This window comes from Caretta caretta, chromosome 21, assembly GCF_965140235.1.
Source record: "Caretta caretta isolate rCarCar2 chromosome 21, rCarCar1.hap1, whole genome shotgun sequence".
Classification (NCBI taxonomy): domain Eukaryota; kingdom Metazoa; phylum Chordata; order Testudines; family Cheloniidae; genus Caretta; species Caretta caretta.
The window spans coordinates 10,201,652-10,228,289 of NC_134226.1; the positions used below are offsets into that span (position 1 = coordinate 10,201,652).

At 47.6% G+C, this 26,638-nt stretch overlaps 2 protein-coding genes across 5 annotated transcripts in view; one reads left to right on the plus strand and one right to left on the minus strand.

The window, feature by feature from the left end:
* MLN (motilin) overlaps positions 1-26,638 on the minus strand; it is a 258,217-nt gene that overhangs the window by 21,007 nt on the left and 210,572 nt on the right. For 3 of the 4 annotated variants that reach the window (XM_075121883.1, XM_075121881.1, XM_075121880.1), the window contains exon 5: positions 10,535-10,628. The exons of the other annotated variant lie outside the window; for it this stretch is intronic. The gene's annotated coding sequence lies outside the window, so the exon portion shown is untranslated. The remainder of the gene's footprint in view (positions 1-10,534; positions 10,629-26,638) is intronic. 4 annotated transcript variants of the gene reach the window in all.
* On the plus strand, positions 16,637-25,350 carry LOC125625090 (blue-sensitive opsin). Its single transcript, XM_048826696.2, has 5 exons — positions 16,637-16,997; positions 20,042-20,210; positions 23,344-23,509; positions 24,296-24,535; positions 25,219-25,350. The coding sequence occupies exons 1-5, from the start codon at positions 16,637-16,639 to the stop codon at positions 25,348-25,350; spliced, it is 1,068 nt and encodes a 355-aa protein (XP_048682653.1).

Consider the following 26,638-nt stretch of genomic DNA (forward strand, 5'->3'; position numbering starts at 1 on the left):
AGATTTCACGCCCTGATCCTGCAATCTGGGCTGTATGGGTTCAAAGGCCTGATGGCAGGATCTGCCCCAAAACTGGTAAAACTCCCATTCAGATCAAGGGGAATTTTGCCTAAGGAACGAACTGCACCATCCAGTGATTAAAGTACAGCCTCTTTCATACAAACAACCTCAAAATTCTTAAGTTAAACAGCAGAGTTATGGAATTACAAAATAAATATCAACAGAGGAAGAGAAGAAGAATTATCATGCTGTTCGTAATAGTCTCGTTACCTTCTGCTTCCATTCTGTTTGTTTGTTGTATTTACCCGCTGTCTTTCATGCAATCAGAAGGGTTTTTAATGAATCTGTTAACTCAGGGGTTGTACCCTATGACTGAGAATTGCAAATATAGTACCTGTATTTAAGAAAGGGAAAAAGGTGACGCAGTAGTTTGACCTCTACTGCATGCAAGGTCTTAGAACAAATTTTGAAAGAGAGTAGTCAAGGACTTAGAATTAAATGGTAATTTGGATAAAATGCAACATGGTTTTACAAAAGGTAGATCATGCCAGAGCAACCTGATCTCTTTCTTTGAGAAGATGACTACTTTTCTAGACAAAGGAAATGCAGTAGATCTAATCTACCTGGATTTCAGTAAAGCATTTATACAGTTCCACATGGAAATTATTGGTTTGATTGAAGAAGATAGGGATTGATATGAGAATTGAAAGGTGGATAAGGAACTGGTTAAAGGGGAGACTACAACAGAACATGCTGAAAGGTGAACTGTCAGGCTGGAGGGAGGCTACTAGTGGAGTTCCTCAAGAGTCAGACTTGGGACCAATCTTATTTAACATTTTCAATAACGACTTTGGAACAAGAAGTGGGAGGGTGTTAATACAATTTTCAGATTACAGAAAGTAGGGAGGTATTGCCAATATGGAGGAGGACCGGAATATCATACAAGAAAAATTGGATGACCTTGAAAGTACAGTAATAGAAATGGGATGAAATGTAATTGTCCAAAGTAATGCATTTAGGGACTAACAAGAATTTCTGCTATGTGCTGGGAATGTATCAGTTGGAAGCGACAGAGGAGAAAGACCTGAGTGTGTTGGTCAATCTTAGCATGGCTATGAGCCACCAATATGATGCAGCCATGACAAAAGCTAATGCAATCCTAGGATGCATCAAGCAAGTTATTTCCAGTCGATATAAGGAGGTGTTATTAACATTATACAAGGCACTGGTGAGTCCTTATCTGGAATACTGTGTGTGGTTCTGGTCTCCCATGTTTAAGAAAGATGAATTCAAACTGGAAAGTATCAGGGGGTAGCTGTGTTAGTCTGTATCCACAAAAACAACAAGGAGTCCGGTGGCACCTTAAAGACTAACAGATTTATTTGAGCATAAGCTTTCGTGGGTAAAAACCTCACTTCTTCAGATCAAGTGAGGTTTTTACCCACAAAAGCTTAGCTCAAATAAATCTGTTAGTCTTTAAGGTGCCACCGGACTCCTTGTGGTTTTTGTCAAACTGGAAAAGGAGCTGAGAAAGGCTATTAGAATGATCTGAGAAAACGTAGAACCTACCTTTTGAGAGGAAACTCAAGGCGGTTGGCTTGTTTAGCCTAACAAAACAAAGGCTGAGGGGAGATATGATTGTTGTCTCTAAATACATCAGAAGGATAAACACCAGGGAGAGAGAAGAGTTATTTAAATTAAGAGCCAAGGTTGGCATAAGAACAAATAGATACAAATTGGCCATCCACAAGTTCAGGCTTGAAATTAGAGGATGGTTTCTAACCATCAGAGGAGAGTAGTTCTGGATCCACCTTCCAAGGAGAGTAGTGGGGGGAAAAATCCTAACTTGTTTCAAGACTGAGCTTGATAAGTTTATGGAAGGGATGGTATGATGAGGTTGCCTACAATGGCATATGGCACATCCATGACTGCTATTAGCAAATATCTCCAATGCCTGGAGATGGAACACTAGATAGGGCAGGCTCTGAGTTACTACAGAGAGTTCTTTCTCAGGAGTCAGTCTGGTGGGTCTTGCTCACAGGCTCAGGGTCCAATTGATCATCATATTTCGGGCCAGAAAGGAATTTTCCCCCAGGTCAGATTGGCAGAGATGTGGGGATATTTTTTTTTTCACCTTCCTCGGCAGCATGGGGGCACAGGTCATTCACTGATTTGAACTAGAGTAAATGGCGGATTCTCTGTAAATTGAAGTTTTTAAAACAAGATTTGAGGACATCAGTAGCTCAGCCAGAGGTTATGGGCCTATTACAGGAGCAAGTGGGTGAGGTTCTGTGGCCTGCGATGTGCAGGAGGTCAGAGTAGATGATCATGATGGTCCCGTCTGGCCTTTAATTCTATGCATCTATATACTTAGACTATAAGCTTTTGGGGGTCTCACTCTATGTGTTTGTACAGCACCTAACACCATGGAGCCCCAAATCCTGATCAGCGCCCATAGTTGGTATCACAATACAAATAATAGCACTAAAGAAAGTGGCATAGGCAAGAGACAAAAATGAAAAGAAACTTACATTTGAAAAGAAGAGTCAGCAATGCTCAGAGAGACAGGGAAGTGGATTCAGATGGCATGAGCTGCAAAGAAGAAGGTTCTTGCAAAAATGGACAGATTTAATGTTCATTGAAATCAACAGAGCACCTCTTCTGACCTCAATGCGCTTTGGATCAGGTCCAAAGAGTGGCAATACAGGGCTTGATTCTGCCCATATTTCCCGCAACTTTGCATCCTTGCACCACCCTTTGCACCCGTGCAAACTGGGTCCAACCTGCTCCCAAATCAGAATTCGTTGCTCACTCCCGCTTGTGGCAGCATTTTTACATCCACTATGCAGAGGCAGCAGAGAATCAGGCCCCTTATGTAAAGGGGCCGAGAGGAGGCCAACATGAGCTGAGAGGAAGGAAAGAATCCAATTACGGGATAAAGGGCAAAGAGAGAAGGTGCATGAGGTGGTCTGGAGTACTTCCAGACGAGGCTTTAAAACAAGGAGGGCACTGAAAAGAGGGCAAAATTAAAGCACCTGAAACACAAGCTTAGAACATGCTTCCCCCACGTAAACAAGGATAAATAATTCAGGCATCTCCAAAATTAGAGGCCTGTGGATTCATTTTAACGGAGGGCAGCTACCAGTCCCTATTCCAGTGCCAGCCTCTCTGTACTTTAGATCTGTTTCTCCTGGCATTGCCCCTAGAGCTGGTCATATTTTTTTTCCGCTGAAACATTTTTTTAATGAAAAATGGCTTTTTGGCAAAATGAACATTTTCGTTTTGGTTGAAATTTTCCAGTTCTGACATCCCCCCGGGCCCCACCTATCCCAAGTTATTTGGTAAATATCTTTTGGGAAGAGTTTTCAGTTTACTGGTCTATTTTTGATAAAAAATATTTGGTATTTGCTTGTTGAAATAAGATTTTTTTTAAACAAAATCCAAAATTATTTACCAAAAATGTTTCTCAAAAACATTCCCCCCATCCCCAAGTGAAAAACTGGAAAAAAAATTCTTGGGGTATTTTGAAAAAAACAAACTTTTTTTTTCCCCCCCAAAATTTTTTTTTCTTCAAAATTTCTCACAAAAAACTGGCATTAATTAATGTTTTTCACTTGTATTGCACCTATAATTTGAGAATCTCAGAATGTTTCACACAGAGTAATTAAACCTCGCAACACACCTCTGAGCTATTCTTATACACATCTCTCAGAGTTCAGCACAAAGAGGTGAAGCCCAAAGGGTTCAAACCATCCATAGTTAGGTACCTAAATAAATGGCCTGATTGGAAGGTCTTTAGGGAAGGGAACAACCTTTTGTTCTGTGTCTGTAGAGCAGCTAGCACAATGGGGTGCTGATCCATGACTGTGGCTCCTAGATGCTACCACACTAGAGATAATAGATAACAAACAACACAGGTACTGAGCTACCGACCACTCCCATTTAAGTCCAAGGGCGCTGTGGGTGCTCAGCACCTTTGAAAATCAGGCAGTTTTTGTTTAGGTGCCTAAAGATAGGCACTCAGGTCGGAACATGCTGGTCTAATACAGTGACTCAATGGGAGAGGCAGGAACAGAGCTCAGGTAACCGACATTAGTTAGTCGACATTGGTGAGGCCTCATCTGGAGTACTGTGTCCAGTTTTGGGCCCCACACTTCAAGAAGGATGTGGATAAATTGGAGAGAGTCCAGCGAAGGGCAACAAAAATGATTAGAGGTCTGGAACACATGAGTTATTAGGAGAGGCTGAGGGAGCTGGGATTGTTTAGCCTGCAGAAGAGAAGAATGAGGGGGGATTTGATAGCTGCTTTCAACTACCTGAAAGGGGGTTCCAAAGAGGATGGCTCTAGACTGTTCTCAATGGTAGCAGATGACAGAACGAGGAGTAATGGTCTCAAGCTGCAGTGGGGGAGGTTTAGATTGGATATTAGGAAAAACTTTTTCACTAAGAGGGTGGTGAAACACTGGAATGCATTACCTAGGGAGGTGGTAGAATCTCCTTCCTTAGAGGTTTTTAAGGTCAGGCTTGACAAAGCCCTGGCTGGGATGATTTAACTGGGATTTGGTCCTGCTTCGAGCAGGGGGTTGGACTAGATGACCTTCTGGGGTCCCTTCCAACCCTTATATTCTATGATTCTATGATTCAGGTCTCCTGATTCCTTCTCCTCTACTTCTACCACCCGGCAATGCTGCTGCTCGCTCTGCCCCTTCTAGACTATTGTGTGATATTTTTAGAAAGGAGAGCAAAGCTTGCTCAGAGTTAATTTCGGTAGCAGCAAGTGAGGGAAGGCCTCATGGGAACAGACAACATTTTCCTGCTTGCATCACTGATCACCCATGTTAGAAGATGTCTTTGGTTTGTTTCACAGCAGCTAACGGACACATGACAATGTGTTTGTGCTGCATTGGGTTAGCAATACCCATGTCATGTAGCAATATACTAGATATGAAGTAATATTATCTAATCTGTGTCTTCTAAGGCAATAAAATATACTACCTCCTGTTTTCCTGATTTTTTAAAAAGTAGACAGTGCCACACACAAAAAGACCAAGATCTGCAGCTGTTTTGGGATCCCTCATTCTATGGGCAGGAGACGACTGTGTCCCAGAGAACCCTACTTTTCCATGTCAGCAATTGCTGGGGCTGTCCCAGGGATGCTATTGATCAGTAGTGGTGAGCAGGGAGGCCCATGAATGAGAGGGGAGATGGGGTACGCTTGATCCTCATAAAACACATGCAACTGACTGATCTTTCGAGGGCTCTTATATTTTTGCAGTGTACCTTGCAAACCTGTGCATTCCAGCAGGAAGTCTGGAGAAGGCACTATGAGCAGGACCCTGAGAGGAACACAGACAGCAAGTCTTGGGCACAGACCCCGTTGGTGGGCCCAACACAGAGATTTCTGAGCAAGCTGCTGCTGTTCAGGGAACACTCAGTAGTGTGTTGAGGGAACCAGGACTTCGGGGAGGGTGGGGGGTGGGGTCTGTCTGTAAATAAACAAGACTGTACCTGACTCATAGCATCGATTTCTCCTCCTAATGAAAACAACCCTGTAAAGCCTGGAATACAGATAAACGCAGGCCAAAGAGGAACGGTCTGCACCCTGCAAACACGTGCGTTTCTCTAGCCGCCAGAGGGCTAGGAGCTTCTGCTTAGAACCGTCACCTGCAGTAGTTAATCCAGACTTGAAAACACCAAACTGAATTGTAATATAGATCTGTGCTCTACTTCTCCCTGTCACACATTTAAATCTATTTGATCCAGCCTAATGGACTGATCTACTGGTTTGTGAACACACATCCTGCTTTGGGCAACACATCCGACAGCACCTCACAGATCATGACCTGTCACTTCCACTCAGGCTCACCTCCACCAGGAGCTTCTGGGAATGAATCCAATTACAGGCTAAAGGGTTTTCTTCCCCTTCCATATGGTCTCCATAACACTCCGGCTTTATCTCGTTTTAACCCCTTTCCCGGCAGGTGAGCTCACAAGCCAGGGCTAAGCAGCTCAGCTCACCAGCTATGTACAGTTCCTATCTGTCCTGGGGAGAGGGACTTCTTTTCGGGGGGGTGAGGCAAAGAAGAATGCTACAGTCCTAGATTTGCCCTCTCCCTCCCCGGGAGGAATGCACAAACCTTTCTGAAAAGTGGTATCCAGGTCAGGGCATTATTTATAAACCTGGCCAAATGCACATAGCAACAATCTGCACCATAAGCCAGGCTTTCAGCACTGGCTTCTGGTTTCTAAGGGCATAATTTTGCACCCACAAATAGTTCCACTCACATTTATCCACATGATTTACCGTGGGTGGCAATATTCCTAGTTTGACATGTCTAGCTGCTAGATTAGCAGTCAGATGCCTTCACTGAGGTTGCCAAAATACATTCTAGTGGAAGACTAGCCTATTGTACCAGATTGAGTCTGTTTGGAGGGGCAGGGACAAGCAGAGGCTGCAAGCATTAATGGGGTGGAATTTTTATATTTTGAGTTTGTTTTGGGGTGGGGAGGATTGTGGGGTCAGGGCTTGTATGGGTTGGGGAAGGGTTGTTTGTTTCCTGATGAGTTTTTATTTCTTTACATGCGTTGAAAGGATGCTCTAATGATTTGGGTTCTAGGCAGGGGCTTAAGAGTCCTGGGTTCAATTCCCTGCTCCGCCACAGACTCCCTGTATGACTGTGGGCAAGTCACTTATCCTCTCTGTGCCTCAGTTCCCCATCTGTAACATGGGGACAAGAGACCTGCCTTATGGGCACATTGGGAGGATAAAAACATTAAAGTCACTATGGTAATAGCCATCTAATTACCTTAGCTAGATACCCCCACCCCTCCATGCTGGGAGCAGGGCCAGTGTAGAGTCCTTGCAGCAGATTTACACCAGCTGAAGAGGCCTTACTGTGACTGAAGGCCTGTCTACACTTGAAATGCTACAGCGGCGCAGTTCTCCTGTCGGCATAGATAATCCACTTCCTGGAGGTGCTAGCTAGGTCAACAGAAGCACTGGGGGTTAGGTTGTCTTAACTACACTGCTCAGGGGGGTTGGATTTTTCATGCTCCGATTGACGTTTTTAAGCCGATTTAATTTTCTAGTGTAGTCCAGGCCTCTGAATCAGGCCCTAGCTGTGAAAGGGCTGGAGCCAGTCAGTGGGCTGACGTTGCGGGACTACACAGGGAATTTTTACCTCGACTCAGCTTGCTCACTTAGAATCTTCCCACCGCACAGGGGACAAATCACTTTTCCTGTTATTTAAGACACAAAGGCCTCCTTCCTCATCGGAGAGTCACCAAACCATACAGCTGGGCCAGCAGTAACATTGTTTCATCATTTCCCACGGCTCCTCTCGGCCATGCACCTTTCAAACCCTATTGTGCCACCAAAGCCTTTCCCTTTTGGCCTGCGCTAAATCGTTTTCTCTTTGTTAACCTCTGCACACCGGTCAGAGGGAGAGAGGATGTTATGAAGCAGGGAAGGGGATGGCAGTTGAGGTTCACAAGCTAACCACACCAGGCTCCTGAAAGGGTCCTGCATTTGGAAGAAAGGCAGAAAGTGGAGACACGGCTCGGGAGGAATCCATTACAGAGCAGGCACTGAGATGTGTGACCCTTTCAGATTGGGAGGGGGTGAATTCGGGGCATCAATCAGAACGAGGCAGGGAAGCAGGAATTGTATTTCCCTACAATGCCCTTGACCTCTGAAGAAACAAGACAACTATGATCTTGGTAGGGATCATGACTTGAGCTGCTTGTGACTCAGACTCTGGGAAAGTTTGGGCTTTTGCCTGATGAAAATTCAGCTGCAAAAGAACTATGGGGACAGATCCTCAGCTATGTAAACAGGTGCCCATGCCAATGAAGTCAATGGAGCTAGACCGATTTACGCCAGCTGAGGATCTGGTCTGATACAATTTGGGGGACCAGATGGCATAGATTGGTTGGTAACAGGAGAGAGGACTTTTCCTCTCTGAATTCAGTCATCATAGAGGCTGAAAGTTGTTGCCATCTGATGGTAGCTTGTGTGTAACGATCTGGACGGTCTCAGTTCCAAGCATCCCCATCACAAATACAGCCGCTTCCTTGCTGATTCTCTCTCAGAGAGGACAAAGGAGTAAGTGGGCCAGGGACACCAAAGTCCCCTCTCAACCCTAGAGGAGGCAGGTGGATCAGAGTTGTAGGGGAGTTTGAAACGCTGCTATCTAGGTACTTGTGTGACCCTCACCACCACTGTATCAGAGCACCTGCCAATCACAAATGGACATTTATCCTCACAACTGCTATTACCCCCATGGGGAACTGAGGCACAGAGATTAAGTGGCTTGCCCATGGTCACACAGGAAGTCTGTGGCAGAGCTGGGAATTGAACACAGGCCTCCTGGGTCCCAGTCCAGTGCCTTAATCACTATCCCTCCTCCTGCAGGACCTGGTTCTGCAGACAGAGGAGAACTGGGATCCCCAGGGCTGTCAATGCAGTGATTTAAGTCATTTGGCATATAGCCTCTCATCCAAGTCCAACCCATTTCACAGCCTTTTAATGAAGGTTTCCCATTTACTATTATTGCTTGTATTACGGTAGCACCTAGAGACCCCAATCATGATCAGGGCCCCTTTGTGCTGCGTACTATACAACCACCTAGGAGGAGCATCCCGAAGTGTGTGTGTGGGGTGGGGAGGGGGTAGAATTGCCAGACAGGGCCCAAATTCCCCATTTACCTGTCTGGTACGATGATGTTCATTAAATCGTGCAGATCCCTCCAAGAGGTGTCATATGAGGTTTCCTGGCCTAACAGATACCAGATTAAAGCTATCACTTTCCATTTTCATTACTGATGCATAGAAGGTTGGGGGAATCCAAGTTCACATCCTGGAAAAAAAACCAGCCATCCTCCCCTGTATCATTTTCCTCCTCCGAGTTGACTTGAGGCCTTTAGGTATCGCTTTGACTGCAGCTGACCTAGTGAGAACTCTAAATCCATGTCAACCAAGGACCAGAGCTTGCCGCACCTAGCTTGATCTTTGCTCTACCTACATGTTAACCTTAGGCTGCAAAGGGAGAAAACTGACCTCATGAAAAGAATGATGATGCTGGAAAGACATCTGCCAGCCTCATCACCGGAGCCCAAATAGAAGTCAATGGGGCTAATCTGAGTTACATCTGCTGGGTATCTGATCCCGAGACTTTATCTCTGGGTGCCAGCAAACATGGAGCCTACCAATTCACCAGCATCTGGATGTTATATGTAAAACTGGGTAAAATTTTCAAAAACACCTCAATGGTTTAGGAGCCTAAGTGCTACTGAAAGCCCATGAGACTTGGGTGAATTTGAAAATTCTATTAGCTTCCCTTAGTTTTGTAGCTTCAGGCTGGTGCATGGGTGTCCACTGGAATTTGATCTCAATACCTGACAACTTTGGTAAAGTTCAAATCCAGATACAGGATCTAAATTCAACACATACAATATTTCCCATATTTTGTGCTCAATCCCATCTCTAAAAGGGGTCAGTCTACCTCTGGATTCATCCATCCTTCACCTCTATGAAAATTTGGAATTGGATCCAGGTCTGAACTTTGTGGCTGGAGCCCACTTCTACTGAAAATCAAAGAGCTTTTTCTATGGTATCAGATTAGATCAGGTAACATTCATGTCCATAAACATGTAAGGATGCAGGCACACTGAGTTACTACTCCAGCCTTTTGCCTCAGGAGACCTAAGTTCAAATCCACATACAATCCTCTTGACTTTCATCCTCCAAAATTGAATACAAGTCCAGGGACTTCTATTTACTTCATTTTACTTTTATTTCAGTTTACTTCATGTAAACTGGTCCACGTATGTGAATCTCTTTGGATACCATATGACTTTCTTCCCAAACTCCAGCTGAACCTTTCTTAGAAGTCCAAAAATATCTGGCTTAGTTCCTCCTCCTCCTTCCCCAATTATTCTTCATTTTGTGTGTCTACACTTCTAAGGAGAGGACATGGAAGCACAAAAATGTTGTCAGGATGGCTATTTTCATGAAAATATGTCTGGAAGGTGGAAATGCACATTCCCATGAGATTCCTGGCCCACATTTTCAGAGGCTGCTCAAGATAATGTGCCATCCTAGGCAAAACTTCAGTGTCCGCCCCATTCCTCGTAGGCCTAAGATGGCAGATTGGGCCCAGCTTCCCCTCCCTCATGACCCAGGGTGACAGGAGCAAATCTGAGTGGTATTGTGACCCCATGTACCAGGTCGCAACACCATACACTCAAATTTGGCCCAGTCACCCCTCTGTTATGATGAAGGGGCAGCCAGGCCAAATCAGCCACTCTAGATAATTACCCAAAAATCTGCTGCCCTAGGCAGCTCCCTAGATTGCCTATAGCTAAACTGGCCCCTGTCTGTTTGCAAACAAAAGTTCAGAGAAACATATGAACTTTTGGATGCTCATCTGAATGGACCCTGCAGTATGAACCTTTTAAAAATTGACTCATTGTGGGGGAATCCAGTTTTGGTACATTTAGAAACCTCTGCCACTTTCAGGAGGGGTATAAAATACCTTCAAGGAAATGCATCTTCGAGACATGATGGCAAGGGAGCTCTCTGGAATGAAGGGATGTTTGTGTTTTACCAGCAAGGAACCCGAGGAGAGTCTAGAAAGGAGAAAGAATCAGGTTGGATCATTTTGTGACTTGGTGCACCATAGTTACTTCTCGCTCGTGTATCAAGATGGCATTAGCCCCTTTCCAAGGGGGTAGCCTGCCTATCTGGAACCCTTACCCCAGGGCACCCCTGGTTTCAATGACCTGATTATTCTGGTCTCCGCCAGCCATGTCCTACTTCTCTGTCCTTTCAGTCCAAAGCTGGAGGATCAGAGCATGCCAGCGATAAAGATACCATTCTTCCTACCCCTTGGCCTTCCGTTCCTGCCCTTCAGCTCCGTCTTAAACCTCCCTCCGCCCTGGCCCCACGCGCGTACAGCTTTTGGGACGATCTAGTTTCTCCACGGAGATGATGCGGACTTTTTCCATCCACCTCATTTCTGAGGAGGGTGGGTGGCGGGAAGGGACCGAAGCTTACAGCATTAACAGATCAGGGTCATGTACACCACCATATGTCACAGATTAGCAGGAGAGCTCTGTTAAGAAGCCTTAGGCAGTTCTCCCATTGCAGCAGTGTCCAGCATCCTGAACTAAAAGTGGGGAGCTCGGACAAGAAAGGGAGCATATGAGTTTGGGGCTACTTCTGACCCAGTTCTGACGGATTTCACGGAGCGATGTAACCTCCCCTTGACTCAAATTCAGCACTGAGGAATCAGGGCGAAACCTTCCTTTCCTTCCCATTTACTCCCTCAGTTTGAGTGTGGGTCAGACACACTTTTTCTTGCCACTCTCTCTCATGCCATCTCCAGACCTTCTCCTTTCCAAACAGCCACCTCAGATCATGCACCAGCCTCTCCAGCTGCTGCTTGATTTGCTGTCTGTTCTCCTTGCCTGGGTACAGTTCTGAATAGCACCCAAGCAGGCATTTACCAGGCAGGCAGGGATGCTACCAGCATTGCAGTCACTGGGGACAGCCTGCACCAAGTTCCAGGGGAGTCAGTCTACAGTCGGTAGTTTTTTAAGCGGCTGGTGCAAACAGTATTTTCCTCTTCCCAGCGGGAGTCAGGCCGTCAATTCTTGTACAGCACCTAGTACAATGGAGCCCTGACTTAGCTGATGCCTCTCTAGGCAGTGCTGTAATATAACTGCTAAACAATAATAACGCTCCAGTGCTGTGTCCACCCAAGTCTACTAAATGAACCCTTGGTTGGCTGTGGAGCTCCATGGCTTTTCTCCGCCTCAGGGTTGAAATAATATGAAAGCTGGTTCTTGTCACTCTATTTCCACCATCTGCAATACTTTACAGGAAGGCGCTCAGCCAAGCACGGAATGCATATAATGACCATGCTTGGGAACAACAGGGTTTGAACCCTGGCTCTTCAGCGCTAAAAGCACAAGCCACTACTGCTAACAGAGCAACTCCTTTAGCTAGCAGCTGTAGTAGACTCATTCTCCTATAAACTGGGACACTAAACTGGGACTCGGACTCAGGCCCGCCTCAATCTGGGTGACACATACAATATTTCATCCCCGATGCAAAAATAGAAAACAGCCCAAGAAAAACAAAACACAAATAATTAGGTATTTAGTATCCTGTGAAACCTGGTGACATGTTTCCCCATGCTTAGATATTATGCTGATGAGCACAGACAGACAAACATATATGGATATAGGCAGACAGATATGCCAGCTTTCTGCAACCCACTGTAGCTGCAGTTTCTGGAACGAGTTAAAGAGGCCAGGAAAGGCCCAGCTGGGTTAATTCAACCATCTTATTGCCTAGCCATGGCATACTCGTAGACGAGACAGGTTCTTGCAGGGCAGTCCAGATCAAGGAGTGGAAGCAGAGCCGAAAAGACCTGAGGACTCCTAATTGGCCAGTATGTTGTAATGAATTGTATACACCACCTAATGTGGCTAGCTGAGCCACTCTGGGGAAAGGGGACGGGCTGGGAGGTCACCACAGTGCTTTCCCCTCCCCAAGCCTGGGAAGGGAAGCGGAGTGCAGGAATGAAGGGAGGCACCACTGGGAAAACGGGTGACCTTTACTGCACCTCCAGGGAGAAGTGGGGGCCACTGCAGATCAGGGGAGTTTTGCCATTGACTTCCAGCAGGCAGCAGGATCAGGCCACTTGGGTCTGTCAGAGACAACAGGAGTCATCTACTGCCTATATCAGTGGTTTTCAACATGTGGTCTATGGACCCCTGGGGATCCGCAGACTATGCCTAAGATTTCCAAAGGGGTCCACGTCTCCATTTGAAATGTTTTAGGGGTCTGCAAATGAAAAAAGGTTGAAAACCACTGGCCTTAAATAAAGTGTTCTCGAGGGTTACAGCGCGACGGGACTGGGAGTCAGGACTTCTGGGTTCTATTTCCACAGCTGGGAGGATATGTGACCTACTGGTGGGAACTGGTAGGACTGGGCATGGCAGTCAGGATTCCTGGGGTCTATTCCCAGCTCTGATAACAATTCATTGTGATGACTCAATACACCCTGATTTACTCATCTGTAAAATGGGGACAGTGATACTTAACTGACTTCACAATGCTCTCCTGTTCCTGACATGGGAAGATATGATCCTTCTACAAATGACAAACCGGAAACATTTTCATTAAAATTCAGGTTACAGACTTCAGAGTAACAGCCGTGTTAGTCTGTATTCGCAAAAAGAAAAGGAGTACTTGTGGCACCTCAGAGACCAACCAATTTATTTGAGCATGAGCTTTCGTGAGCTACAGCTCACTTCATCGGATGCATACCGTGGAAACTGCAGCAGACTTTATATACACACAGAGAATATGAAACAATACCTCCTCCCACCCCACTGTCCTGCTGGTAATAGCTTATCTAAAGTGAATGGCCCAACTTGATGATCACTTTAGATAAGCTATTACCAGCAGGACAGTGGGGTGGGAGGAGGTATTGTTTCATATTCTCTGTGTGTATATAAAGTCTGCTGCAGTTTCCACGGTATGCATCCGATGAAGTGAGCTGTAGCTCACGAAAGCTCATGCTCAAATAAATTGGTTAGTCTCTAAGGTGCCACAAGTCCTCCTTTTCTTTTTGAGGTTACAGACTGTTTGGCTCAAGGGGATTAAATATATGAACCACCCCTTTTAATAACACATGTGCAAATGCATGCTTGGGACTTTGACGTGCTGGGGGTTCTGCACCCCGGTCATGCGCACGCTTGTTGGCATGTATCTCTTTGAAGACATGGTCCTCAGAATCTCTAGGGCAAAATGACATGATAGGGCAGGGCATGGGAAAGGGGCTATAGAGCTTTTCACTTCTAAATCACTGGTTTGAATCAAGGCCAGTTTGGAAATGCTTAGAGATTTAGCCATGTGGTTCTGATCCAGATTCAAACTTCTGTAAAATCTGAGAAGGTTCAGAGCTGGAGTTCTGGTTCAGATCCATCTGTCATGGATGATCCCAAGCTACAAAGTTTGGATTCGGAGCTGAACATGCCCAGGGGTTCTGGTTCAAGAACCCAGCAGGCAATGGAATTCATTACCCTCTGGTAGCTGTTCCTCCAGGAGTCTGTGTGGAATGAGTCAATGGATCTGACTCCATGATATCCTTTTTTAAAAAAGCTCATCCCCCAAAGCAGGGCAGGAGCAGGGTGAGGGGACAGGGTTATACATTCAGCCCACCATCCAAAGTGGAAGGAGGAGATATTTCCCAGTCACTGTATCCCTTCAAAGCACTAAGGTTTTCCAAGTGCAGGATCAGATGTTCAATTACATACTTCAGAAACCTAATTGCAACAAAGACCCAGTGCAATCCACCTCCCAGCTAAGCTGCACCAGGGGCTGCAAGAAAGGATTGCATGGAAATGAGAACCCAGCAGAACCATCTGCATTTGTTCTTGCTAGTTCCATTTGGCAGCCTGGCATCGTAACAGCATTTGGCTTACAAAGTAATTCAGTTGAGACGTCAGCCTAGAAACCCCAGTACGTATTTAGACTATAAACTTTTGGGGGCAGGGACAGTCTTTTTGTTCTGTGTTTGTACAATGCCTAGCACAACTGGTTCCTGGGCACAACTACGGCTAGTAGATGCTACCACAACGCATCCCAATAAACAACAATGATAATAACTTCCTCCTGAAGGACAGGAGGTAGGCAGGAGCTGGCCGTGGACAGGAGTGGTTGGTCAAGAAGAGCCTTGCAAAAGAAGAAGGCTGGTTGCTTCCCAACATGTGGACATGCCCAAAGCTGATGATATCGCTCAAGTACATTTAATGTTGCAATGTTCCAAGGCACCTATTCAGATGCTATTCGATTGTGAGCCAGTCTAGGTGTGGGTTCAGGTTTGCCAAGCTCTGCGGCTACAATCCAAAATCCAAGTGTTGCTGCTTCAGCCGTCCCTACTATGAGGCCAGAACCTGCAGTGAGAGGACCTGATTCTGCTCAGAATCCAGTTCACTATTTTGAGTATTCAGATGTTCATGAAACCCCATACATTTCATAAATTTTCCCATGAACAATTATTAATCTGAACGTTGGAAGGGTGAGAGTCATTGTTTTCTGTCTAAAGAAAAGGAGGACTTGTGGCACCTTAGAGACTTAAATTTATTTGAGCATAAGCTTTCGTGAGCTACAGCTCACTTCATCGGATGCATTCAGTGGAAAATACTGAATGCATCCGATGAAGTGAGCTGTAGCTCACGAAAGCTTATGCTCAAATAAATTTGTTAGTCTCTAAGGTGCCACAAGTCCTCCTTTTCTTTTTACGAATACAGACTAACACGGCTGCTACTCTGAAACCTGTTTTCTGTCTGAAGTTTCAGACAGCAAGCCAGTGAGGGAGCAGAAAAAATACCATGTGACTTAAGTGACCAACCACACACAGCAAATATCAAATACTGAACAGTCCAAGCAAGCAGATTACAAACAACCCAGCAGTCAGAAATTGCTTTTCCAAATTATTTGCTGAATATTGGCAACTAACAAATACAATTGCAGAAGCAAAAACAATTGCAGGTAAAAAATAGAACCCAGGAGTCCTGACTCCACATAGAATCATAGAATATCAGGGTTGGAAGGGACCCCAGAAGGTCATCTAGTCCAACCCCCTGCTCGAAGCAGGACCAATTCCCAGTTAAATCATCCCAGCCAGGGCTTTGTCAAGCCTGACCTTAAAAACCTCTAAGGAAGGAGATTCTACCACCTCCCTAGGTAACGCATTCCAGTGTTTCACCACCCTCTTAGTGAAAAAGTTTTTCCTAATATCCAATCTAAACCTCCCCCACTGCAACATCCCCTACACTAACCACTAGACCCCCCACCCTGTGGAACAGAGCCCATTGTACAGATGGGAAATTGAAGCACAGAGAGACTAAGTGACTTGGCCATGGCCACACGGGGTGTCGGTGGCAGAGCTGGGAATTTAACCCAGGTCTCACAAGTCTTAAGCCAGTGCACTAACTCCCGAACCATCCTTCCTCTCAAATAATTTGACCAGCTCACCTTCTTAGCTACTGGGCAGTCACAAGGGTTACCATTTACATCGAATTCAAGTGGGTACAGAAATTCCTCTCCAATACTCCTGTCTCTGTTCTACCGTTCTACCCACCTATCATTCTTTCATGGTTAGCACCTGTCAATTTATCGCTCTGCTCCTGCCTCACCTCACTTCCAAATAAACCAAATTCCTTCAAAGATATTAAACACTTAATGGAAATTAATACGCCTTAAGGCAGGTTTTGGGGCCAACTAGCTGCTTAGAGGGCGCTTAAACCATCAGCCCCTCTCAATCCCGTTGTCCTTGTCATACAAACTTAGCCTAGACCCTAATCCGCCCCTCCCGCCCTCACTCCCTCCTCCACTCCAGCAGAAGTGGGCGAAGGATATAAAAACCCCGATGGGATCCTGGCGCTGCCAGCTCTGGGATGTAGATGAGGGACAACACACCAGCTCTGCATTCTCTTAAGGATTTCTGTTGGGGGTGGGGGGATTGTTTTTTACTGAGGTCGACAATAGAATTAAATTGGTTTTTAAAAAAGAAAGAAACAATTAAATAATAAAGAGCAGCTGCTAAAATAACAGAAGGATGAACGGGACAGAAGGTATCAATTTCTATGTGCCGCTCTCCAATAAAACAGGGCTGGTGCGGAGCCCCTTTGAGTACCCACAGTATTACCTAGCTGAACCCTGGAAGTACCGAATCGTGTGCTGCTACATCTTCTTCCTCATCTTCACCGGGCTCCCCATCAATCTCCTCACCCTCCTTGTCACTTTCAAGCACAAGAAGCTGCGGCAGCCACTCAACTACATCCTGGTCAACCTGGCCGTGGCTGATCTCTTCATGGCTTGCTTTGGCTTCACTGTCACCTTCTACACGGCCTGGAATGGCTACTTTATCTTCGGGCCTATGGGCTGTGCCGTGGAGGGCTTCTTTGCGACACTGGGAGGTAAGAGCTCAGCGGCGGGAGCTGAGGATGTTCAGGGAAGGGGGAATGATGCATGCGCTTGCCTGGATGGAGGAAGGAGGAGCGAAAGGAAGGTCTAGTTTGCCCTGGGTTTATTTCCAGTTGGAAGCATGCCATCCAGGCAGATGGCTTTCATTCAGTCTGTTTCTCCTCACTGAAAAATTCTTGGCTGCACTAGTGGGCTAGACACTGCACGTTTCAGCACGGGCTAGACATGCAAGTAATTACCCAGGGTTCCAGGCAGGTTTGTACAGCCCCATGCTGCCGCAGATTCACTGCTCTGGTGACACTGAGCTAGCTATGACATCCCCTAATTGCAGCGTAGACATGCCTTATGTGGCATCAGTACATTATGCCACTCCCGGAAGGGTGTGTTGCATTGTAATGCAAAGGTACCACATGGTTAAACGAAACGGCCATGCTACATCCTCACACAACAGTATGGCACAGTGATTTGAGAACCAGCCCAATGACAAGCTATGAGCCATGCCCAAAATAGATTGGGGACTTTTAAAAATTGTTCTGGAAGCCCATGTTGACTGCAACCACACCAGGAGTTTCAGAAAGGAGGCAATGAAAAGAAATCAGCCCAAGCCGCAAAATTCAGCTAAGGATCTGGGACCCAAAGTTCAGGGGTGTTTGAATTGGGAAGGGCTGGGTTTGAGCCCATCGCTAGGGTCCACACGAAGGCAAGCACATCTTGAAATTAATCTGGAAACTGCCATGGTCTTAGCAAGATCCTCCACCACTGTTTAGAATGAGCCCTGCTGAATTCTGTGTGGAAGCCCTTCCCAGCAGGTCACTCTCAACACTCATTGGCAGCCTGACTGAAAATTACTCTTCCTTCCCGGTCTGACCTGGAGCTATCGGGCTGAGGTGGCTAACGCATGTATTTGAGCATCTGCAGTGCTGCTGGGAGCACTCATGTACAGAACTGAGCACCTGAAGGCAGATGCCCAGGTTTGAATACTGCCCCCTAATACAAAGGCTTTCACCTCCTGGGCTATGCTAGTCATGTCAACCCGGCCAGACATTAGTACCACATCAGAGACCAAGTCAGTGGCCTGCGTCAAATGGGTGGGCCTTTATCCCCTGACAGGCAGCATCACAACCAACATTAATTGGGCCCCCTTATTGGTAGCCTCAGCAGAAGGGCCCAGGACTAAAAAGTCCAAGAGACTGAAATTCCCTTAGGGTGGTTCTTTAGGACAGTGCCTGGGAAACTTACCCCATGTTGTTCCAGTTCCGTGGAGAAGTGGAAGACATCGATAACTAGGGCTGTCATGGGGAATACAAAATAATGTTTGGTGCAACAGTAAGAACTCCAGGAGCATGTAAGCTTGCCCCAGGTTCCCAGTGGAAGATGCTATCACGGTTATATAAAACCAGTGGTCCAAAGCAATGCATCTTACAGCAGCGATGCTGCAGTTTGGAGCAAGGACAGGTTTTTTATACTGGAGGAAGGGCAGGTCAGTATTTGGGAGGAGAAGGAAGATCCGATCAGTATCAGCGAAGGACAGAATGACCCCATCTGTATTTGGGAAGGGAAAATGAGTCTCCTCTGGGCTAGAGATGAGGAGCTTGGTGCTTATGGAAGAGGAGGAAAGGTCTAAACCTGGGAGCAGAATGAGGGTTAATTGTGTATCAGGGAGCTGAAGGAAGATATGGTTGCTCTCAATAAGAGTAAAAATGACATGGTCAGTCTCAAGGAGTGGAAACAGGGTTCAGTCTCTATTTCTGAGCAGAGCTGCACAAGCAGTGCAGAAATTTTCCAGCGGTGACTATCCAGCGGTGTTTTCAAACCCAACTGATCTGACCGCACTCGTGGCTCTTTGATCTTTCACTCCTGCAAGCAGGGTTGCGATCGACTCTCCGTGGCACAACCACTTGCAAAAAAAAGTCTATTTTCAAGCAACATGAATTAATTTTACATCTCTGTGCTCATCCAACCAGCAAAGAGAGATGATACCTGCGGACTTATCCGGCCAACCAAACACAGCTCAGAGAGCAAATTCTTGAAGGGAACAGTTTTCAATCAATGCAAGGAATTTAAAAAAAAAAAAGGCTAAAATTTCACTGGGTAATTTTCACTCCTGAATACATTTGAGGCAATGGGGATATTCCTGCCACCAGGAAAAGAGGCTCAACAAATCTGGTCTATGCCAGGGATTGGAAGTGGGGCCAGGTCTATATTAGGGAGCAGAAGAAGGGCCACTTAGTGTCATCACTAATTCCTTCAGTGAAAAGGCCCCATCTCTGTGCCTGACAACAGCTTCTAACCTTTCATGCTCTTTCAGGCCCTCTGTCTTATCCAGGCTTCCCATTTCTACCCAGCAAAGAACAAGGAGAGTCTCAACTGTGGGGGGAAAGAAAGAAAAAAGTTTATGCTAAAGGGAAGCCGCAAGAGCTACTGTTCTTCATGAAAGCTGAACAGAGAGTGTAGCTATCAGCGGATGAGCACGTGCTGGAGGCATTAACAGGCTTATGGCACAGGCTAAACACTCATAATCCCCTAAGGTTTGATTATCCTTTGATAAATAAACACACCAGCACCTGCCCAGGCTCATTCTCCTGCAGTGGGAACACATACCAAATACCCATTTAGACTCTTAGAGCCATCAGGACAGGTTCAGACATGGTGCAAGCGAGGGTTCATGCCTTGAGCCGTATTTCCTCACACCAGGTCGAGACTTGGCCCATTGACTTTAGGGGATGACAAATGACCAGGGCCCTAAACAAGACACTCAGAGACTCAAAAGGCCCTTGGGCTCTTTATATGGCCATTTTGGGGGCAGACTCTTAGGCACTCTAAAGGCAGACTCTGCTCAAGCCACAGTGAGATGGGGAAGCTGCAGGGTACCGGATCCAGTTCAGCCCTGTGACGCAACTCCTGGTTCTGTACTGTACCCACCAGACCATCCTTCCCCTCTGTTTAGATAAGAGCAGGTTTAGACAAGTTCTTGTCCCCAATGTCCTTTAACAGCTCACTCATGTTAGATTGCTCTGTCTGTCTCTTTCTCCCCCAGGTCAGGTTGCCCTGTGGTCGCTGGTTGTCCTGGCCATAGAGCGTTATATCGTGGTGTGTAAGCCCATGGGCAATTTCCGCTTCTCTGCCACCCATGCCTTGATGGGCATCAGTTTTACCTGGGTCATGTCCTTTTCCTGCGCTGCTCCACCCCTGTTTGGCTGGTCCAGGTGAGTAATACGAAACACAGACAGTATTTACACCATCCGGACAAAGACTGCTATCTAAATACTTGAATCCCAAATACTCAGGTGTCCCCCTGTGCATGAGCCCTGGAAGCACGGAAGCAATTATGGAGCTGAACCTGATCTGTGTATCTTGGGTTGATACTGGGGTAATGCCATTGACTTAAATGGACTTACTCCTGATTAATGCCAGCGCTAATGAGAGAAGAATCAGACTCTGTGCTTTGGGATGCTTCCTGAAAATGTAACCTCATGCATCTGGGCATTACAAGCTTCCTCACACAGCTCTGCCAACGCACCTCTATCCTACCCGACAGCCTCCGCTGCTATTCCTGTCCTAGACTCCCCACATACAGCGCTGCTAAGGCACCACCTCAGTCCTGATCTTCAGTATCTCCTGATAGTCCAGTCCCGGGTTTCACCCCATCTCTGCCAATGCTTTTCATTCTGGCCCAACATCACCACCGGCTATTCCATTTCTGAGTCCCATACAGAGTTCTGCTGGGACACCGCAATCCCGACCTGCAACCCCTTCCCTTGCTGTTCCAGGCCCGAAAGCTCTCTGATCAGCCCAACCACAGGAAGTGAGAACTCACCACAGGAAGGGCAAATACAGACCTACATATTCTTTTCTTGCTACCGCAGAGGGGAAATGACAAAGGAGCCCAGGCCACCAAGCAAAGGGAGAAGAGACTCTCTGTACTTGCTTGTGAGCAAGGAGGAAGCACGGTCTGCTCATAATACAATTGTCTAATGCCATAGGCCACCAGCTGCGCTCCGTCGAACAGCTGTGTTCTCCTCCGGGGAGCCAGCCACGCACACACTTGTCCCCATTCCAGCAGTCACTGCAGACTAACCTAGCAAGAGCAGAATTCTGAGTGAAGAAGAGGTAGGGGCCCAATCCTGCAATGGCAGCTCCCGGGACTAATCCTTACATATAACAGTAAATCCCAGTTAAATCAATGAATTAAGATTAAGATTACACATGGCGTAGACCTTATTGTTTCAAGTTGAGCCCAAATATCACATTGGCCAGGAGCTGGGTGGTCAGGACTGAAGCACAGTATGGGAAGCCTCTGCTGTATAGACTCCGTGGATAAACACAGGACTTGAGCATTAAGGAGGGCTGTCAATCTGGTGTCTTTCACATGAATTCACTTGTCATTTCCCCTCCAGCACAGGCAAAGCAACTGCCCTTGCCACAGCCCTCCTGCTGCACAAATTTGGGACCTGATCCCGAAAAAGACTTAGATTTACTCCTGGCAGCAAACCCATTGAAGTCAATGGGGTTACTTGCTTGAGTAAATTTACTTACGTGACTCTGCAGGGATCAGGACATTAGCTATTAAAAGTAACAAAGCTGCTTTTGAGTCATAGGAACCCAAAATCTGATAAACTAAGAAATATCAGAGGGGTTTTTAGTTTGGACCCCCTCCCCGCCCCCCACAAATCTCTCTCTTTATGGAAAAGCACTAAAGAACTGACTAGGGATGAAACCAATAGGATGCTGCAGAAATGTAACCGGGGTCCATTTAGCTTTGCCCACAACCCAAGCTCGACCCACAACAAATATTACTCCGAAGTCCAATGGGAGTTCATAGAGGACGAGATCCATCCTATAGGTCTAATTAAAATCAAAATCCTTCCTATCGAATTTTACAGCAGGGAAAGAATCCTCTTTTGAATTCTGTAGGCTCCTCTGAAAAGCCTATGGAAAGAATCTTATTCTACTTTGAATTTTACAGGCAAAAATTTAAACAGACGCAAACGATAGGTCCATCAATGGCTATTAGGCAAGATGGTCAGGGACGCAGCCTCTCAGCAGCAGGGAGTCCAGGACGCCTCAGAGTTCATACCTGCACTGAGCCATAGTAGGTTCCCCGTCATCTCTGCTCCTCAGGAGAAAGAACAGGTGGCACATGGCAGCCAAATGCTCAGCCGTGTAGGGTCGGGAATAAATCGCCTGCTCCCCGTGGGAGAGAGCGTCTGTCACAACAAACTGATGTCTACATGTCCAAGTGCAATGTGTCAGCACAGAGCAAACGGCAAACATGCCGCCTTCTCCTGAATGAATCACCGCCCCTGCATGATCCTCTCCCGGGCTGCATGGCCCTGGGGCACGGCAGCTCTCGTCACCCAGAGAAGGAGTGCAGCAGGCTCACCAGAGCCCCATGTGGAAGCATGCACTTCTGCCTCACACCAATATGCCAGAGGGGGTGCATTGGCAGAGCTGGGCATGGGGAGCCCAGGATTTGAGCAGGGGGTTGGACTAGATGACCTCCTGAGGTCCCTTCCAACCCTGATATTCTATGATTCTATGATTGGCATTGCAGAGGGTGGGGGCTGCAGGTCAGGATTGAAGGGCATGGGCTGAGAAATTTGGAAGGAGCACACACAGTGCCTGGCCACAGCGCCATTGGCTGGTGCTATCATTCTCAGAGGCTCCAGGAATTGCTAATGCAGCACCGTGGCTACTCCGTGCCTGCCGAGTGACCCATCGTGGCGAGGTTTGCCTCTGTGGCTGTTCTGCCTCTACTTCCCCGTCATCCAAGCCCCTCTACGAACTTGCTTAGGCTCCAGTGACCTTCTGAGCTCAATCTCTTCATTCACTCTTCCCCCGTTCTCCCCCGGCTAGCAACAGAGTTTATCCAAAACCAGAACTCAGAAGTCCAAACGCACACGAAGTTCCCCATCTTCCCTTCTTCAATGTCCACTCACAGGCTTTACCTGGCTCGGGCTCCGCAGAACCATGCGTGCTCTCTGCAGTGCCTTCTTCCACCAGCTCCAGCACCACACAACCTCCTGTGTTCTGGGCTTCCCTGGGTTACTGCCAGGCTTCCTCCTGCCTCTGGAAGTCTCAGCTACGCTCTCAAACACACCCTGCCTGCAGGTGCCTGCTGCCTTTTATACTGCAATCACCTGGTTGCTCTCCTGTGGGGCTCATCTTGTAATCAAGGGCTGGCTTAGCCGCAGGCTCTCCAGCCCACGGGCAAGACACCCTGCTACAGACACAGAGACTCTAGGTCACCTCACCAGTTTCAACGCAGCCCCATTCACGGGGGCCCCTGTGAAATGCGCGACCTAACCCTTCTGCTTTGCTTGCTCTCTCACTCCGCAGATACATACCCGAGGGCATGCAGTGCTCTTGTGGCCCAGATTACTACACCCTCAACCCTGACTACCACAACGAATCCTACGTCGTCTACATGTTCATGATCCACTTCATCATCCCGGTGGTGGTCATCTTCTTCTCCTACGGGCGGCTCATATGCAAAGTCCGAGAGGTAGTGTGTGGGTTGAGCTGCTCAGGGTTTGACGAAGAGAGACGAGCATGAGAGGGTAGAGGGTGTTGGTCCTCAGCTGGAGAACAGGCTCCCTGAAGCACAAGTAGCACCATCCAATGGGCAATACAAGCCTGCATGGGTTTGGCCAGGTCAGACTAGACAATCAGAGTGGTCCCTTCTTGCCTTGGAATCTATGAATCGTCCCCGGTGTTAGCTCTGTTCACTCCCCCATCTCCTCTGGAGGCAGGCCCAGGCTTAGCAGAGAGGCAAGAGACATAAAACTTCACACCCATAATTTATCAGCGGGCGGTGAGGGGGCTCAAAGCCTCACAGGGGGATCGAAAGCAGGGATGATTCTCCGCAAGCGCAAATCAGGGTCACGCGTGTGCCCCTTTCAGCCTCTCCTTTCTTCAGGTAAGAGAGTTTATCGGCTGCACTTTATGACTTGGAGGGTGCTGCCTTGGGTGCGAGCCATTCCACGTTCCATGTGTAAATCTAGTCTGTGCTCCAGAACTAGCCCGGGTTCAGAGCCGTGGAGCTAGCCCCTGCCCCTGGATCTCATCCATGTTCTGTGCAGTGGTTAGATCCCCTCTGGGCATAACGCAATACCAACTGAAATGTCTTCGGCCCAGGGGTCAGCTTTCCCAGCAAAGGGGTTCCGACCTGCTCTCTGTCCCCTGACTCCAGCCATGTCAGATATCCAGTTCTCTCTAGCTTGCCCGGTGGGAGACAGCTCAGCACTGTGCAATATGCTCCTTGGCTCACTGCCCTCTCCTTTTCCCACAGGCAGCCGCGCAGCAGCAGGAGTCGGCAAGCACCCAGAAGGCGGAGAGGGAGGTGACCCGCATGGTGATCCTAATGGTTCTGGGCTTTCTCATGGCCTGGACGCCCTATGCCTTGGTGGCATTCTGGATCTTCACCAACAAGGGGGCGGAATTCACCGCTACTCTCATGTCAGTGCCTGCCTTCTTCTCCAAGAGCTCCTCTCTCTACAACCCCATCATCTATGTCCTCATGAACAAACAGGTGAGACTCCCAGGGCCAGGCAGAGGAACCCTCCCTGCCAAAGCTGTTCCTGTCCTAGGCTTCCCCCAGAACTCTAAGGGTGCACCCTGAACCTGGCCTATAGCACCCTCTGCTCTCACAGTTCTGCGTCCCCAGCCAATGCACCTCAGTCCTGACCTGCAGCTTCCGCCCCTGCTATTCCATCCCTGGGCTCCCTCTACTCAGCTCTCCAAATGCACCTTGATCCCAACCTGCAGCACCCCTGCTACTCCACTCCCTGGGACACCACCCAGCCCTGCCAACCCAACTCAATCCCTCTATTATCCCAGTCCAGTGTCGGTGCTGCCAACACACCTTGATCCTGACGTACAGTCTTCTTGCTACTCCAGTCGTGAGCTTCACCACAGCTGTGCAGATGCATCTTCCTCCTGCCTAATAGCACACCCCTGCTATTCCAGTCCCAGAACAAATTCCAGTTGAATCTGGTATCTGTCGCTTTCTGCCTTAATTTGTTTAGTGCTGCCTATGCAGTTGGAACAGCTGCCACATTTCGCCACGAGGTGGTAGCATCTCTGTAGTGGGCGAGGTATTATATCTAACCCAGCAAAGTGCTCTTTGTCTGGTGACCAGAGGGACGGCTCCACTGGCCATCGTGGAGGTATGTGCTGTGCAAAGGTGCCACTGCTCTCTCTCTCTCCCTTCAGTTCCGTAACTGCATGATCACCACAATCTGCTGCGGTAAGAACCCCTTTGGGGATGATGACGTCTCCTCGACCGTATCCCAGAGCAAGACCGAGGTATCCTCCGTCTCCTCCAGTCAAGTGTCACCAGCATAGACCATGGACAGTTTGAACTTGGGGGACCTGCCACGCTCTGGGATCAAGAAGTAGAAACTGACGCACCCACGTACCCTCTGGTCCACGAGCTTGTCTCATGCGATTACTCCCTTGTACACCCATCATCACATATCACACCTGCTCAGGTGTGCACAGGAGAACCCTCCCCTGTGAAAATAGTGGTGTCGATACTGAATGTGGCCCCACCCTGCAAATAGCTGTGCACATATAGAACCCACTTATGCAAAGGCTTGCTTGTGCATTTGCAAACCACTTGTGCAAGCAGCCTGCCGTGCAAATATCAATTAATTCTGAGCCCTCTCACGCAAACCCTTGCACGCCTTGCTGCACACACTCATGCAAAGCCAGTACCAACTTGTGCAGACCTTTGCGCTCACTTGTTCATGACCTCTCGCCCTCTTGTGCACATAGATTTAAGGAAATAAAGTGTGATTTAGGTTGGCAGGGGCTGAAGAGTTTTGGTGAGAGAGTGGTCCCAGAAGCTAACCCCTTGAGCTGGGCTGCCCATGCGTCACACTCTGTGATGCAGCTTGTGTCACATGCAGTGAAATAGCCCTAGTGGTAACATACAACAATGGAGGGGAAGTTGTCCAGCACCCTGGTGCTTGATGGGTGTTTTTAGAACTAGAACAAGCCAGCAGCCTCATTTCTTAGCGCTGCTTCAGTCCTCAAGGGCTGCTGCTGTGGCTCCATTTCTAAAATAATACCCCTTTGGGCTCCCATTGCAGAGATAGCAAGATGGAGAGGTGTAGTGATGTGACCAAGGCCATAAAAGGGGTCAGTGGCAGAGCTGGGATTAGAAGTCAGGAGTTCCTGGCGCCCATTCTCATTCTCAGTCCACTGGAGTGGACCATGATAATTCAGTATCAATGCTAGTGGAAGCAGCTGTGGATACCGCGCTCTCCTACCGTTGTGCCAGCTGCATCCTAGCATGTATAACTTGCTGGCAGAGAGGTGATAGCTCTCAGTGGTTAGAGAACTGCAGGACTTTTCAGTGTATTTACCATCAAGCACCACTGCAAATGATTCATTGCAAGAGGGAATAATGCAGATCCTAGAAGACAGCCCTGTAGGTAGAGCGCGGGCAGAGCAAACTCTGGTTTAGCTTTAAACCCCCTTCCTAAAGTGCTTGTGCACGTGTGTGAGCTGGGTGTATGTAGTGACACGAGTATGTGTGAGCACAGACCAACATTGCGTGTGTATACAAAAGTCTACAAGTACATGGCTGCACAAGTACAAGCACCTGTATGCATGCAGGTCCGAAAGT